This window comes from Zingiber officinale, chromosome 4A (genome assembly GCF_018446385.1).
Source record: "Zingiber officinale cultivar Zhangliang chromosome 4A, Zo_v1.1, whole genome shotgun sequence".
NCBI lineage: Eukaryota > Viridiplantae > Streptophyta > Magnoliopsida > Zingiberales > Zingiberaceae > Zingiber > Zingiber officinale.
The window spans coordinates 97458536-97474098 of NC_055992.1; the positions used below are offsets into that span (position 1 = coordinate 97458536).

At 40.1% G+C, this 15563-nt stretch overlaps 1 protein-coding gene across 1 annotated transcript; it reads left to right on the top strand.

Annotated features, from left to right (window-relative positions):
- Positions 1-1327: 1327 nt before the first annotated feature.
- Positions 1328-1876, top strand: LOC121972529. The gene has a single exon (XM_042524185.1). The coding sequence runs from the start codon at positions 1328-1330 to the stop codon at positions 1874-1876; it is 549 nt and encodes a 182-aa protein (XP_042380119.1).
- Positions 1877-15563: the final 13687 nt, after the last annotated feature.

The following is a 15563-nucleotide window of genomic DNA, read 5'->3' on the forward strand; positions in this document are numbered from 1 at the left end:
TTATCTAAGTTATGCATGTGAACAATGTTGGACCTATGCTTATGATAATGTTCAGCTAGTATGATATCCTACTCATGTTATGTTGGTACGTTTGATTTCACATGCCATGTTAAGTGAATTAGATGCATATGGTAGATGTCAAAAAAATATATATATAAGTCTTCCGTTGCCATGAATCCATATGCATTAGTAAATGATGTCTATGTTAAGTGACGTCCATCCCTCTAGGGTAGCCTTAGGGGTACCTGGAAGGGCGGGCGTTACAGTTTGGTATCAGAGCAGGTCTGCCTTTCCACTACACACACATCAAGCCTTCATCCTGTCGCTCCAAGTAAGAATTTTATGCTTAAATTTTATTTTGATATGATATTTATGCTTAATCCATTTTTTTTTTATGATGTTTGATAATATGCATGCTTGTTATCTTTATTTATTTAGTTATCCCATTTTTAGTTTAGGTATACATGATTGTAGACTAGGAACAACAATAATCTTAAGGTAGCCTGGTTTTGAATAACGATAACTTATACTAGCTTGTTGTGATTTATGAAGATAAAGCATGGTTAGAACACGAAATACCAGAGCAGATGAGACGGTACCTCCACCTGATCTGATGCATGTGGTTACCGAGCTCCAGCGTCAGGTTACGGAACAGCAACAAACGATCGCTGCATTGATGAATCAGCAAGGGAATCCTGCTACCCCACCAGGGAACCTGAATGCGATACCCATTATACCTACAGCTGTACCAGTACCTCCGGCACCGGTACCACTGGTAGTTCCAGTTCCAGTGGTTCGACAGGAGGCATATCTGATTCAGTGGCAGAGACTTAAGCCAGAAGCTTTCTTTGGACATTGTGAGCCATGGGACGCTCAAGCATGGTTCAAAACTGTGGAAAGCATAGTGGAGTTACTAGATTGGCCTGAACATGAAAAGGTTAAATGCGCATCAATCTGCCTTACCGGAGATGCCAGGATGTGGTGGGACAGAGTGAAAGCAAGGAGACAAATAAATCAGATGAGATGGATGGACTTCGAGACTGAATTCTTCGAAGAATTTTTCCATATGCGGGTGACCAACAAGCACTATGACGAGTTCACCGAGTTCCGACAAGGTGATCTATCGGTTAACGAAGCTGTCAAGAAATTCAACCGCCTAGCACGCTTATGCCCAGAATTGGTCAGCACTGAAAGAGAAAGGGTCAGACTTATGCTGAAAATGCTCTGACCCAAGATAGCTCTGAATGTGGCCAGCGGAGATAATAGACCGCAGACCGCTGAAGAGTTAATCAGCAGTGCCCTGATTACAGAACACTATCTGAAGGCAATGAACGGTGGCAAGAATCAAGCCCAACCCGGAGGACAAAAATCGCAGAATACCAGAACTGGTTGGAAGGGGAACCACAGTGGCAAGAGGAAGCAATGGGACAACTCTCAGGGAGGTCCAGCGAGCAAGCAGATCATGTTTCCTCAGTGCAACACGTGCGGAAGGAAGCATCCCGGAAAATGTCGTATGGGCACAAATGTATGCTATAGCTGTGGATTAGAAGGACATATGGCCAGAAACTGTCCTACTCATATCCAGACACCTCAACCACAGAATGTCCCGAACAGAGGTATTCCTCCACAGTTACATCTGATGCAAGCTGCATTAGAAGGCCCTCAGATAAGCCAAGGAAGATTGGAAGCTCCGCCAGTGACAACGAATGCTAGGATCCACTCCCTCACCAGAGAAGATGGGACGAGTGCTTCGACGGTCATCACAGGTCAGATACCTATTATTGGTCATTATGCAAATATGTTATCAAATCCTAAATGCGAACCAAAGTATGAATTTATCGGGAAGCCGAGAAACATTACCGGTCAGGGGATCTAGAATGTGACCGGGCAACTCTCTACCCTAACCCTAGCAACAACATTATTCGACAATATATTGGAGAAACAAACCCGTGACCCCAGTATCCAAAGGATCAAGCAAGAAGTCTTAGAAGGGAAGGATAAGGGATTTCGTATCGCTGACAGTGGAATACTGTACTTCAAGGATCGCCTATGTATTCCCGACGATTCAGAGATGCGGAAAAAGATATTAGAGGAGACACATGAGACACCATACGCAATGCATCCTGGAACCACCAAAATGTACCAAGACCTGAAGAAGAAATTCTGGTGGTTTGGTATGAAGAGGGATGTGGCTCAGCACGTCAGTACTTGCCTGACCTGCTAAAGAGTTAAAGCAGAACACCAGAGACCTGGAGGTGTACTGCAGCCAATTCAGATTCCAGAATGGAAATGGGAGGATATTTCCATGGACTTCATTTCGGGACTCCCCAAAACGACGAATGGTTACGATGCAATATGGGTGATCGTGGACAGGTTGACAAAATCGGCCCATTTTCTGGCAATCAAGATGACCTACTCAATCGAACAGCTAGCCCAATTATATGTCAAGGAGATTATCAGACTGCATGGGATCCCTAAGACCATCATCTCTGATAGAGATGGCCGTTTTGTTTCACATTTTTGGGAATGTGTTCAGAAGGCCCTGGGTACAAAATTATTGTTCAACACTGCCTTTCACCCTCAGACTGACGGGCAAACAGAAAGGGTGAATCAAGTATTGGAAGATATGTTACGAGCTTGCGCTCTGGACTTCAAAGGGAGCTGGTACCGATATCTATGCTTAGCGGAATTCGCCTATAACAATAGCTATCAAGCTACCATTGGTATGGCACCGTACGAAGCATTGTACGGGAGAAAATGTAGATCCCCTATATGCTGCTATGAAGGCGGTGAAAAGAAGGAGATGGGATTCCGAACTGATCTTATCGACAGCACCACCAGTGCAATACAGAACATTCGCCAAAGAATAGAGACTGCTCAGAGTCGGCAGAAGAATTATGCAGATAAGCGACGTAGGCCGCTGGAATTCAGCGTCAGGGATTCAGTATTCCTCAAAGTAGCTCCTATGAAAGGAGTGATGAGATTCGGAAAGAAGGGAAAACTAAGTCCTCGATATGTAGGACCATATCAAATTTTGAAAAGAATTGGCAAGGTGGCTTATGAACTAGAGCTACCACCAGAGATGTCGGCTATTCACAACGTGTTCCATGTCTCAATGCTCAAGAAGTACATGGGTAGCACGGATCAAGTGATCGAGCCACAGACAGTTCAAGTTCAAGAGGACCTAAGCTATGCGAGTCGACCGATTCAGATATTAGACCGAGATATTAAAAGGCTAAGGAACAAGGAAATACCTTTAGTAAAGGTTTTATAGCAAAATCAACGGTTTGAAGAAGCCACTTGGGAACGTGAAGACGATATGAGACAGAAATACCCCGAGCTATTTTAAGTTTGAGGACGAACTTTTATGAGGTATGGGAGACTGTAACACCCATAGGGTTCTTAGCAAAAATTTTAGAATAATTTTTATTATGAATAAAAATATTCCTTAGTTAAATTTTTGCTCCTAGCCGAACACTTAAACAAACAAAATAGAAATAAAAATATATATAAGGTCTAGGATTTGAACTCTAGACCTCCCACTAGATGCATGAATAAGATAACCATTAGACCAAGAGTAATTGTGGTTGAAAAGAAAGGGAAACTATAGTTAAAGGTAAAGAGGTAAAAGCTCTTCTCTTGGGAAGAGAAGTTAGAATTGTCTTCTTCCTCTCTAATGAAGAGATGCTCTAGAATATTCTTTTCTTGCTCTCTAAGAAGGGATGCATCTAGACAATGTTTTCATTAAGAAGAGAGTAAAGGAAAGGAGGAAGAAAAATATAGTTTTTCCTCCTCCTCTCATGATGAATAAAAGGGAGAAATGAAAAATGAGTTGGCATTTTGCTCTCATTCTCTCCTACTCTCTCTTTCACCGTGACTCTCCCTCCCTCTCCTCTTCTTGCCGAGACCAAGGAGCAAGGAAGCTCTCCTCTAGGAAGGATTCACAAGCAAGGTTCCCTCCTTAGAGAATTTAGTGAAGGATGTGAGTATCCCCTCACTGCAGTACAAGTAGCTTCGATCGGTTTCAATCGTAAACGTTTTCTTTTGAAATTTTAAAGATGTCTCTCTTGTAAATTTCAGTCAAGGTAAATATGGGTAGTCACTTAGGGCATGATAGAAAAAAAAAAGAAAACTAAGGCCCTACTTACCATGTTTCGGCTTAGGACACAAGAAGGGTGAGATTAAATTTTCTTGTGAGAACATACTTGATTTTAGGCTTCCATGAGGTGTGGATTTTATATGTTGATGACTTAGTTTCATAATTCGTGTTGTGGAAAAAAAAAAGACATATTTACCATATGATTCGGCCAAAATGATTTTTAGGCCTTAAGTTAAGAATTTTGGATAGAAATCATGGTAGTTGTACTCCTTCATGATGTATAAAATTTTTTACATGTTGATAACCTAAGCTTTTATGTTTTATATGAAATGAAAACCATGAAGACCCTACTGATATGTTTCAGCCTAAACAAAATAAATGGTTTAGGGTTAGAGTTTTGAACTCAATCATGCTTATTCATGAAGTATAATGCCTTGTATGTGCTTCGATCAAGTTTGCATGTTATATGGTTAAATTTTATGCTTCATATGGAATAAAATGATATGAAACCCTACTGATATGTTTCGGCCAAATTGAGATAAATAAGTTAGGGTTAGAATTTTGAATTCAAATAGTCTTATTCATGAAGTATGGTGACTTGTATGTGCTTGTACAATGCCTTGTATGTACTTAGATTAAATTTGCATGTTATATGTTTAAGTTTTATGCTTCATATGGAATAAAATGATATGAAACCCTACTGATATGTTTCGGCCAAATTGAGAAAAATATGTTAGGGTTAGAGTTTTGAACCCAAATAGGCTTATTCATGAAGTATAATGCCTTGTATACGCTTAGATCAAGTTTGCATGTTATGTGGTTAAGTTTTATGATTCATATGGAACAAAATGATATGAGAACCCTACTGATAGGTTTCGGTCAAATTAAGATAAATGGGTTAGGGTTAGAGTTTTTGAACTCTAACATGCGTATTCATGAAAAATAATGTCTTGTATGTGCTTGGAACAAATTTGCATGTTATGTGTTTGAGTTTTTATGCTTCATATGGAATAAAATAATGTGGAAACCTACTGATGTGGTTCGGCCAAGATGGATTAATTGGGTTAGGAAAGAGTTTAAACCTAACTAAACATGCTTATGTATTCTCATGATATGTAGCCTTTGATATATGAGTAGATTAAGCTTTCATGCTTCATGATATGATGAAAATATGCCTTATGATATGTTGCATTGCTATGTCTTATGATATGATAGACTTATGATATGATGTGTCATGTTAATGATATGATATGCTAGACTCATGATATGATATGTCATGTTCATGATATGTATGCTAAGTTCATGAGATGATATGCCATGTTTGATGATTTGAAAATAACATGTTATACTTTATGTTATGATAGGACCATGTTATGTTTCATAATGCATGTATGAATGACTTATGTAAGAGGAAAAGCCTAAAGAGTTGCTTCCCTTAAGTTGGGACCAAGAGCACTCTTCATGTTATGAAAAAGAGTTGCTTCCCTTAAGTTGGGACCAAGAGCACTCTTCATGTTATGAAAAAGAGCTGCTTCCCTTAAGTTGGGATCAAGAGCACTCTACATGCTATGGTAAAGAGATGCTTCCCTTAAGTTGGGATCAAGAGCTCTCTTCATGATATGACAAGAATTATGACAAGTATGATATGATATGACATGCATGATATTTTACTTTGTAAGGCTTGTACCAAGGGTGGGCTCCATAAGCGCCCCGGGGTCGACGGACTATGAACGGATCTCGTTAAGGGATGGGCTCCTTAGTACACCCCTAGGTCGACGGACTATGAACGGACCTAGATCCCTAGTAGGTTCGGGGCTAACTATCCTGTCCTAGGGATTGCGCGCATTTATGTTTACATGTGGTACAAGTCGGGGCCCTTCTCATGTTGATGATATTATGTTCAAGTATATGTATACGATATGTTTTACAAGAAGCATGATGCAAACGTTCATTCCATGATGCATGTTTTGAAAATCATTCTACATCTTGCATCTACATGTTCACATGATATGAAATCCTTACATGAAAATAAAAAGGAGGTATGATATGCTCACCTGACATGATATATGTTTTGATAGGTGTTTCTATGATACGTTTCATGATATGAATTCACATGACATGATAGATTTTCATAAGACATGCTTATATGATATGATATGTTATGATGTGTACTTACAAGCTATGACACATTTTATGCCATGCTATGTTATGTTCCTTATATGATAGGAGACGATTATGTTATGTTCTTCCATACCATTTGATGATATGATATGTTTGATTTCATGTGTCACTTTATGTATTATTGTGATTCGGATTTATGAGTAGGAAAGGAGCTCACTAAGCCCTTTGGCTTATAGCTACATGTTTTCCTTGTACTGCAGATAAAGGCAAGGAATGGATCAGTTAAGGGGAGCAGCAGGAAAGGCGATGAAGATGTGTGTGGAAGTGCTGGTGGATAGATCTATTTATGCTTTTGGGTTATCTAAGTTATGCATGTGAACAATGTTGGACCTATGCTTATGATAATGTTCAGCTAGTATGATATCCTACTCATGTTATGTTGATACGTTTGATTTCACATGCCATGTTAAGTGAATTAGATGCATATGGTAGATGTCAAAAAAAAATATATATATAAGTCTTCCGCTGCCATGAATCCATATGCATTAGTAAATGATGTCTATGTTAAGTGACGTTCGTCCCTCTAGGGTAGCCTTAGGGGTACCTGGAAGTGCGGGTGTTACAAGGATAGATCTGGACTTCCTCCTTTTCCTCATAGAACAGCGCCGGAGGTTCCTCCATGATGGCGTTCACTGCCAAACATTGGATCTTCTGTGCTGCTCTCGCCTCTGTCTTGACCATCTCGATGTAACATCGCTTAGCGACCAACTAGTCATCTTTGACTTCACCTACCTCATTGTCTACGAGGAACTTTATTTTCTGGTAGAACATGAACACCACTGCTCATAACTTATTGAGGGTTGGTCTGCCCAATATAACATTGTAGGTGGACGGTGTGTCCACTACAATAAAGTTTGTGATCCTTGTCCTCTTGAGTTGTTCTTCTTCGAGCGATATGGCTAGCTGTGCATGGCCGATCGACAACACTTTATTTGCCTGTGAACTCGTAGAGTAGATCGTCATTGGTTGCAACTCACTTCGGTCAATTTACAACTGGTCAAACGTCTTCTTAAATATAATATTCACTGAGCTACCTGTATCAACAAAAGTTCAATAAATAGTATAATTAGCTATCACCGCCCGGATGATCAAGGCATCATCATGCGAGATCTCTACTCCCTCCAGGTCTCGGGGGTTGAAGTTGATTCGGGTCCCTCGGTCTTCTCCTTTCTACATCTAATAGCATGTATTTCCACTCACCGGGCATGTGACTTTCTCACTCGGTTGGAATCATCGCCGGTCAGCCTACCGATGATCATTCCAATCTCTCCCCGAGCGACGTTATTTTGGTTCTCCTCCTCCTGAGTCGAGGTCCTAGCCCGCTCGGCAGAAGCTCACATAGGACTTATGTTATTTCTCCTTTGAGCCTAATGATGGAGTTGCTCGTCCGCCTACTTGTCTTCTTCTCTTCGACCGGCTAACCGACACCTATGATGCCGATCAGGAGATGGTGGCCGACAGTGATATCCTCATGGAGCTGGTCTGCTGCCAATGGGTGTCAGGTTGTAGCAGCTACGCGTGTTGTGCGTCGCCGACTAATGGAAGGAGCAAAACAATGACATCCATGACTTCCCTTTTGCAGCTTTTGGGTGACCTGCTGCTACATGCTGCACGGCATGTCCTTGGCTCCTGATGTGGTTGTACTGCTCCCGATCGAGGGCCTTTTGGTAGTTGATGGTTGGTGGTTGGCCGTCATTTCGTGGGAGCAGCATGCTCGGCAGGTGCTTCCTTCCTCCATGCCACCTGGATTTCTCCACATTTATGTATTCGGTGGCTCTCCGGAGTAGGTGGTCGAAGTCCTTTGGCGGGCTCCGAATGAGGGAGCGGAAGAACTCCCCTTCGATAAGCTCCTGGGCGAAGACATTCTCCAAAATTTCTAAAGAGACCGATGGAATATCTATGGCCACCTGGTTGAACTGCTTAATATAGGCCCTTAGCGCCTCCTTGGGCCCCTGCTTCAACGCGAACAAGTCTTATCTTCTGGTAGCGGCGATTGCTGGTGAGGTGGTGCAAGAACGCTGCTCAGAAATCCTTAAAACTATGAATTGATCTGATCGTCAAGTGTCTGAACTAGTGTTGCGTCGATCCAAAAAGGGTGGTGAGGAAGAGCCAACACTTTACTCCATCGGTGTACTGATATAGTGTGGCTATGTTGTCAAACTTGTCCAGGCAGTCGTTCGAATCGGTCATTCCATTATACTCCCCGATCACCAATGGGGTATAATGTCTAGGTAGAGGGTCGTCCAAGATCCCTTGAGATAATTGTTGGTTGATTCGCTTGGGCGAATCATCATTCCTTGGAGCTTTCCCTTTCCACGCATCCCACACGGGCGCATCGTCCGAGGAGGATCCTCACTCCTTGTCTGCTTGGCACTGCTCATCTGATGGGGTATGGAATAGTGCCCTATGGAAGGGGATCAGCGCGTTGGGTGCATCCTTGAATGTGCCAATCGGCTTCTTATTCTGCCCAAAAATAGATACATCTCCGCTCGTTCCCTATATCAGGCCTAATGGCCCACTGATGATGTCACGAGCTCGTGTACTTGGCACTCGGACAGCACCTACTGCTGTTGTTGCTCCATCATTTTTGTTGCTTCGTCTTGTATCAGCATATCCAGCTCCTCCTTTGTTAAAGTCACAGTGGTGAGTCATCCAACGTTCTCCATCTTCATGTATCGGATGCAGGCTACGTTCCCACATACGGCACCAATATGATCCTGTCCGAAAATCGGGAAGATGGATAGCTGGGGATGTGGCTACTACGTTGACTGGATGTAGACCTCGTTCCGCTCTACAACACAACAAACCTTAGTGACGAGCTAAGAAAGGGGTCCCCGGTGTTGACCCTTCGACGCTCAAGTAAGTCACCAGAATAGTAGAAGAAAGTGGAGCAACAGTAAGTGCAAGTGTGAATATAAGAGCTCTATGAGGGTCGGGAGGTTAGTGAGAGAAGCTCCAACTTCTCTTTAGGATTCTTGGTGCTTCGGAAGTGTTCCTTGCATGAAAGAGCTCTCTATCATAGTTGGAGGAGGTTTTCTTCCTCCCCATCGGTAGGACGAGGGCTTGTTCTCATTGAGAGTAACTGTAGTGGGCTTTTTGGTGGTTGCTTTGAGGATCAAACAATAAGGTAGTGGTTTTTCCTTCAATTAGTTTCATTCGGCAATTTTTGTGCATTCCCACGAACTTCCGGCGAACTACTCCCACTCCGCCCATCTTCTCTAGCCAGGGTCGGCCCTCCTGTAACGGCAAAAAAAAAAAAAAAGAGTGGTCAAGGCTTGAACCTTGAACCTCTTAACAAATGACAAGCTTTAAGTGGTATGGAATAACCAATAGCCCAGGAGGAAGTGTTGTTAGAAAGGAAATGGAATTGGTGGTTAAAGGTAGGGAAGGTAACGGGACACCTTTTTCTTTCACCAAGAATAAATGAGAGTGATGAAGAGAGAATGACAAGTTGTGTTCTCCCCCTCTTCCTTTTATTTAGAATAAATAGGAATAAAAAGGTAAGAGAAAGAAAAGTTCATTCTTCCTTCTTCCTTTCATTTAGAATAAATAGGAATAAGAGGGTAAGGGAAATTGGTTTTCTCCTTCCTCCTTCTTCTCCCTCCACCGAAACCCTAAGATCCTTCTCTCCCATTTCCGAATTCAAGATAAAGGTTCCTTCCTAGGAAAACTTCACAAAGAGAAGTCCTTAAGACATACTTCTTTTTACAAGCAATATAAGCAAGAGGGAGTTCTAGAAGCGAAAGTCTTCTTCTTCTTCTCCACCAAGGGTAATTTTCTTAGTAAACCAAGCAAGAGGAGGTAAGTATCTCCCTCATCTACAGTACAAGTAGTTTACGAGAGTTTTGTCCATGTTTTAATGTTGCTTAAAATCTAGGATTTGGTTTTTTGTAAGTTTCGGCCAAGACATGAAATAAAGTTTGAAGAGAGTTAAAAAAATTTAACCATGCCTGCTTATGATTTCTCATGATGTGTAAGCTATTATGTGATAAAGTTTCATGCTTAAAGTTGCTTAAAAGAAACCTAGAATCATGCTTTATAAGTTTCGGCCAAGACTTGAAATTAGGGTTAGAAACTCATCTATGCTTGCTAAAAGTCTCACTTGCTATGCCATGTATTGTGTGATATTAGTCTAAAGTTTCATGCTTAAAGTTGCTTAAAAGAAACCTAGAATCATGCTTTATAAGTTTCAGCCAAGACTTAAAATTAGGGTTAGAAACTCATCTATGCTTACTAAAAGTCTCACTTGCTATGCCATGTATTGTGTGATATTAGTTTAAAGTTTCATGCTTAAAGTTGCTTAAAAGAAACCTAGAATCATGCTTTATATGTTTGGCCAAGACTTGAATTTAGGGTTAGAAACTCATCTATGCTTACTAAAAGTCTCACATGTTATGCTATGTATTGTGTGATATTGGTTTAAAGTCTCCATATTTAATGATGCTCAAAAACCTAGGATTTACGCCTTGGTATATTTCGGCCAAGACAAGAAGTTAGGGTTACGAAGCCCATCTATGGTTGCTAAGTGTCTCACATGTTATACTAAGAATTACGAGATTTTAGTTTAATATTTTCCATGCTTAAAATAGCTTAAAACCTAAGACTATGCCTTGTGTATGTTTCGGCCAAACCAAGAAACTATGGTTATAAGTCCTTTTATGTTTGCGAAAGTTCTCCCATGTTATGATAAATACCATGTGATGCTAGTATGATGCTTTCCTTGTTTTAAAGTTGCTTAAGACCTAAGACCATGCCCCTTGGAAGTTTCGGCCAAGACATGAATTAGGGTTTATAGTTTTAGCTCAAAACCCCAACTATGCATGATAATGACTCTCTATGATATGCTATGTGATATGTGAACTTTATGTCATCACGTTATGCTTATGCAAGGCTTATGTATGATGAAATGCCTAAGTGTTGCTTCCCTATAAGTTGGGATTAAAAGCACTCTTTATGATATGACAAGGAACATGATATGCTATTTTACTTTTGTATGGCTTGTACCAGACCCTAGCAAGATGCAGGGGATGGGCTCCTACGCTGCCCCTAGATTGAAGCATGGGCCTAGTTCCCTAGTAGGTTCAGGATTAGCTACCTCGGATTTATTTAGGGATGTGTGCAAAACATGTATGTAGTATAATGTCGGCCCCTCATGTTGAGATTTATGTTTAAGTACCTATATGATATATGTTTTCAAAAGAACATTTTGCACATACTTATTTCATGCTATATGATTATTATGCTTCAGGAAGATGCTCTCTTGTGATATGTCTATGATGCCTAGATGAACATGTTACTACCTTATGCTTATGCTCTCGTATGCTAGCCTATATGATTTATGTTTTCAAAAGAACATCTTGCATATACTTATTTCATGCTATATGATTATTATGCTTCAGGAAGACGCTCTCTTGTGATATGTCTATGATGCCTAGATGAACATGCTGCTACCTTATGCTTATGCTCTCGTATGCTAGCCTATATGATTTATGTTTTCAAAAGAACATCTTGCATATACTTATTTAATGTTATATGATTATTATGTTTCAGGAAGATGCTCTCTTGTGATATGTCTAGGATGCCTAGATGAACATGCTACTACCTTATGCTTATGCTCTCGTATGCTAGGTTTATGATTTGCCCAAATGAGTATGACACTACTTTATGGTAGTATGCAAGGTTAAATCTATATGTTGGTTAGATGAACATGTCACTACTCTATATTAATTCATGATGTATGTTTTCTTTTGTGAGTAGGAAAAGATCTTACTAAGTCTATGTGCTTATAGTTTTACTTTTCCTTGTACTGCAGAACAGGGTAAAGAATGGCTAAACTAAAGGGAGCAGCAGGAGGGGCAAAAGATGTGTGTGGCAGTGGCATGGTGGAAGAGATCTATTTTATATTTCGAACTTATGCATGTCCTAAGTTTTACATGATTACTTGCTTTTCTACTTGATGTCTTTGATGGTTTACATTGAATGTGAAACTATACTCTCCCTTTTTATTATTTCCATGAAATCTTGAACTAATAGGCACTTGGTTTAGTTAAAGAATTGCTAAGAACATTCTTACCATGCTTGAATGTTAAGTAAAAGGTAACTAAACTATGCTTGAATTCTATGTTATGTTTCAGTGACTAAATATTAAATCGAGTTACACACATGAATGCTAAGCATGCTCACATGTTTAATATGTTTACATGATTATATCATTCTCTACGTATGTTTTAAATTTAAATTCTTTCGCTGAAACGATCGCACATGTATATATGTTCGCGTAGCGCCGCCCTTGCTATCAGTAGAGGAAGGGCGGGCGTTACACCTCCCCTCCAATCTTGTGTTGCCAAGTGGTTGGGGGAGGTGTGGAGGCTGCCCACTCACTGAAGTTTGGTCAAAACAACAAATGCCAAGGGCTCTCATTGGCCAAATTGGGTGGTGAAGCATTTCCAACGTATAGCTGGTTCCCTCCCCTTACATGGCTAAAGGAAAGGGGAAGAGCAAGAGACATTCAGGTCAAAAGTCAACTAGCGATCCACTATGTGAAAAATGACTTTTTACTTCGCCACAATTTACTTCGTCAATTTAAATATACGAAGTAAAAGTGTATAAGCAACTTCGCTGCAAAAATCGACGAAGTATATACAAATATAGACTTCGCAGATTTAAAAACACGGGCTTCGCTTTAAACTGAAATAAGCTATTACTTCGGAAATTTGTTAAATACCGAAGTAGTAACGTCGTGAATACATTTTTTAGTGTTTACTCCGAAGTAATAGTACAAAGAGTTAACTTTTATTTTTACAAAGAGACTCTGACCACTTTTATTTCCCCCCACTTCCTTTCGTTTTCTTGGGTTAGGGCTTCCGATGCTCCTCTTCCGAAATTGAGTTGTTGGACCTCCTCTTCCTTCCCCTTCATTTCAGTCCTCTCCGTTCCCCCTCGTTAGGGCTTCCGATTTGGAGTCTTAGGCAACAGAGACGAAGGTTTGCAGCAGTTAGCCAAAAATAAGGTTTGGCAACTTGAAATTTCTTACGCAGGGTTTAGGTTGCAAGTGTTTGAGATATACCGTATGTTTTCAATTTGATAGAGCTGGCGGAAGGCTGAGGTCCAGGTTTCTTTCCTTCGATTTCTTTTTCTTATTCTTCTTCTTTTTCTCCTCCTTTATTTTGCAAAATCATGTTTTAGACGGTCTCCAATTTGTTGTAGGTTTGGTGCTATTCTTCCAACAAAGACAAGTGTTTGGAAATTTTTTTTGCTTTTTTTTTCAGTCTCTATGTTTACGAGGTCATTACCTAAAGGGCTGATTCATGATGCTTTCTTGGAGTAGATACTTCTGTTTTTGGTTGTTCTTTATTTGGTTTGTTGTTGTGGATCGTGTATTGTGGGATTGATTTCTGTTGTGAAAGTTTATACCAATTAAAATTATTGGTTTTTGATGTAGAAGAATGCATTTCAGCTGCATAAATATAGATTTTTATTGAGCACTGATTATACTTCATGAGATTTATGAGTCATCCCATGCTTTCGTTCTTTATATATCCACATATTATACAAAATACGCATTATTTTTCTTCATGATGAGTAGAAAATATTGACAGCTGTTGGAATGAGTATAAAATATGGAACTGTGCTCGATATGAATTTGACTACCTTTTTGCAGTCTTACTCTAACTTTTGCTTAACATATATGTAGTATCTTCAGGTTTTGATCAAAGAACACATTGAGCTAGCGGTAAATAATTTTAGCACGATAATTCTGAAGAAGTTTCTTGGGATTCTGTTGTACTATAATGGATAAATCCTGGATTTACTTAGATAGGAGGTCCAAAGAGTATGAGGAGGGTGTGGAACAATTCATTAGAAGTTGTTTGCAGAATCCATATATCGACCCCAATTTAATTCATTGTCCTTGTTGCAAATGTATGAATCTTAAAAAGGGAGCGGTTATGTGGATTCGGGAGCATCTTTACTTCAATGGTTTCAGTAAAAATTATTTGAATTGGATTTGGCATGGCGAGGCTGCGGAGAAGGATAGATTAAATTCGAGTGTCAACCAAGAGCCAACTGATAATTGTCATGATGATTTTGAAACTGTTAATTTGTGTGAGGCAGCGTATGATAACCATACAGAAAATCCAGAAGCATTTATGAAGTTTTTGGAGGAAGCAGAGAAGCCACTGTATAAGGGATGCAAACGTTACACAAAGTTGAGTGCACTTGTAAAACTATACAATACCAAAGCAAGGCATGGGATGAGTGATGCTCTATTTTCAAATCTACTAGCAGATTTTGGGGACATGCTGCCAGATAACCACAATCTGCCATCGTCAATTTATGAAGCAAAGAAGATGTTGAGTTGTTTGGCTTTGAGTCATGAAAAGATTCATGCTTGTTCCAATTGTTGGTTGCTACTCGGAAAACCTAATGGTTCCACTGTACAAAAATTTTGTACAAAGGTCTGAACCTTTTCCTAGCTACCATGTGTTCTTTTAAATTAAACTTGGATCGCCTGAGGAACTTAACACGTTTGATCCAAAGTTTAATCTATTTGTTCTTTTAGGTTTAGACTTGGATCTCCTGCGGAACTTAACACATTCTATCCAAATCACCTAGGTTATTAATTTCATTAAATATTAGTTTCCAAAATTGGCTTCCAAGACTGCATAGCCTCGGCACATGACCTTCTTGGATATGAGAACAACCACCACCGCCTAGACAAAGCCTTTTAAGGAAAGTTAATATTTAATTTCCTTAAATAACTTTAGGTCAACCGAAAAGAACAATCAAATCACAAGGAAAAGAAAAACAAAAGAGCACTACATCGAAAATAAATTCGAAATTCTAGAATCGCATGCCTCTTGTATTTGGTATTTTTACAAAGAAGTAAAACTAGTATGATGCAGAAATTAAATACTAGTATACCTTTTTCTTTTCAAGCAAAAACCTCTAGATCTTCTACCGTATTCCTCTTCTAACCTCGGACGTTGTGTAGGCAACGATCTTCCGAGATGAGAAACCACCAAAGCACCTTCTTCTCCTCCTTGCAAGGTTCGGCCACAAACAAGAGCTCCTCCAAGGATGAAGAGAAAACACCACCAATGCTCCAAGGGATGCAAGCTTTCTCTACTTCTCCAAGCTAGAATCCGGCCACCACTTGATCTCCAAGAGGGATGTGAGGTTCGGCCACAATGATGGAGAGAAGAGAAAGGGAAGGGCCGGCCACACCAAGGAAGAAAAGAGGGAGAAGAATAATAAAAGTTGTGTGTCATGAAGACACCCCAAC

Coding starts and splice junctions, on each gene's coding strand:
- LOC121972529 (XM_042524185.1), top strand. CDS start 1,328: ATGAACGGTGGCAAGAATCAAGCCCAACCCGGAGGACAAAAATCGCAG.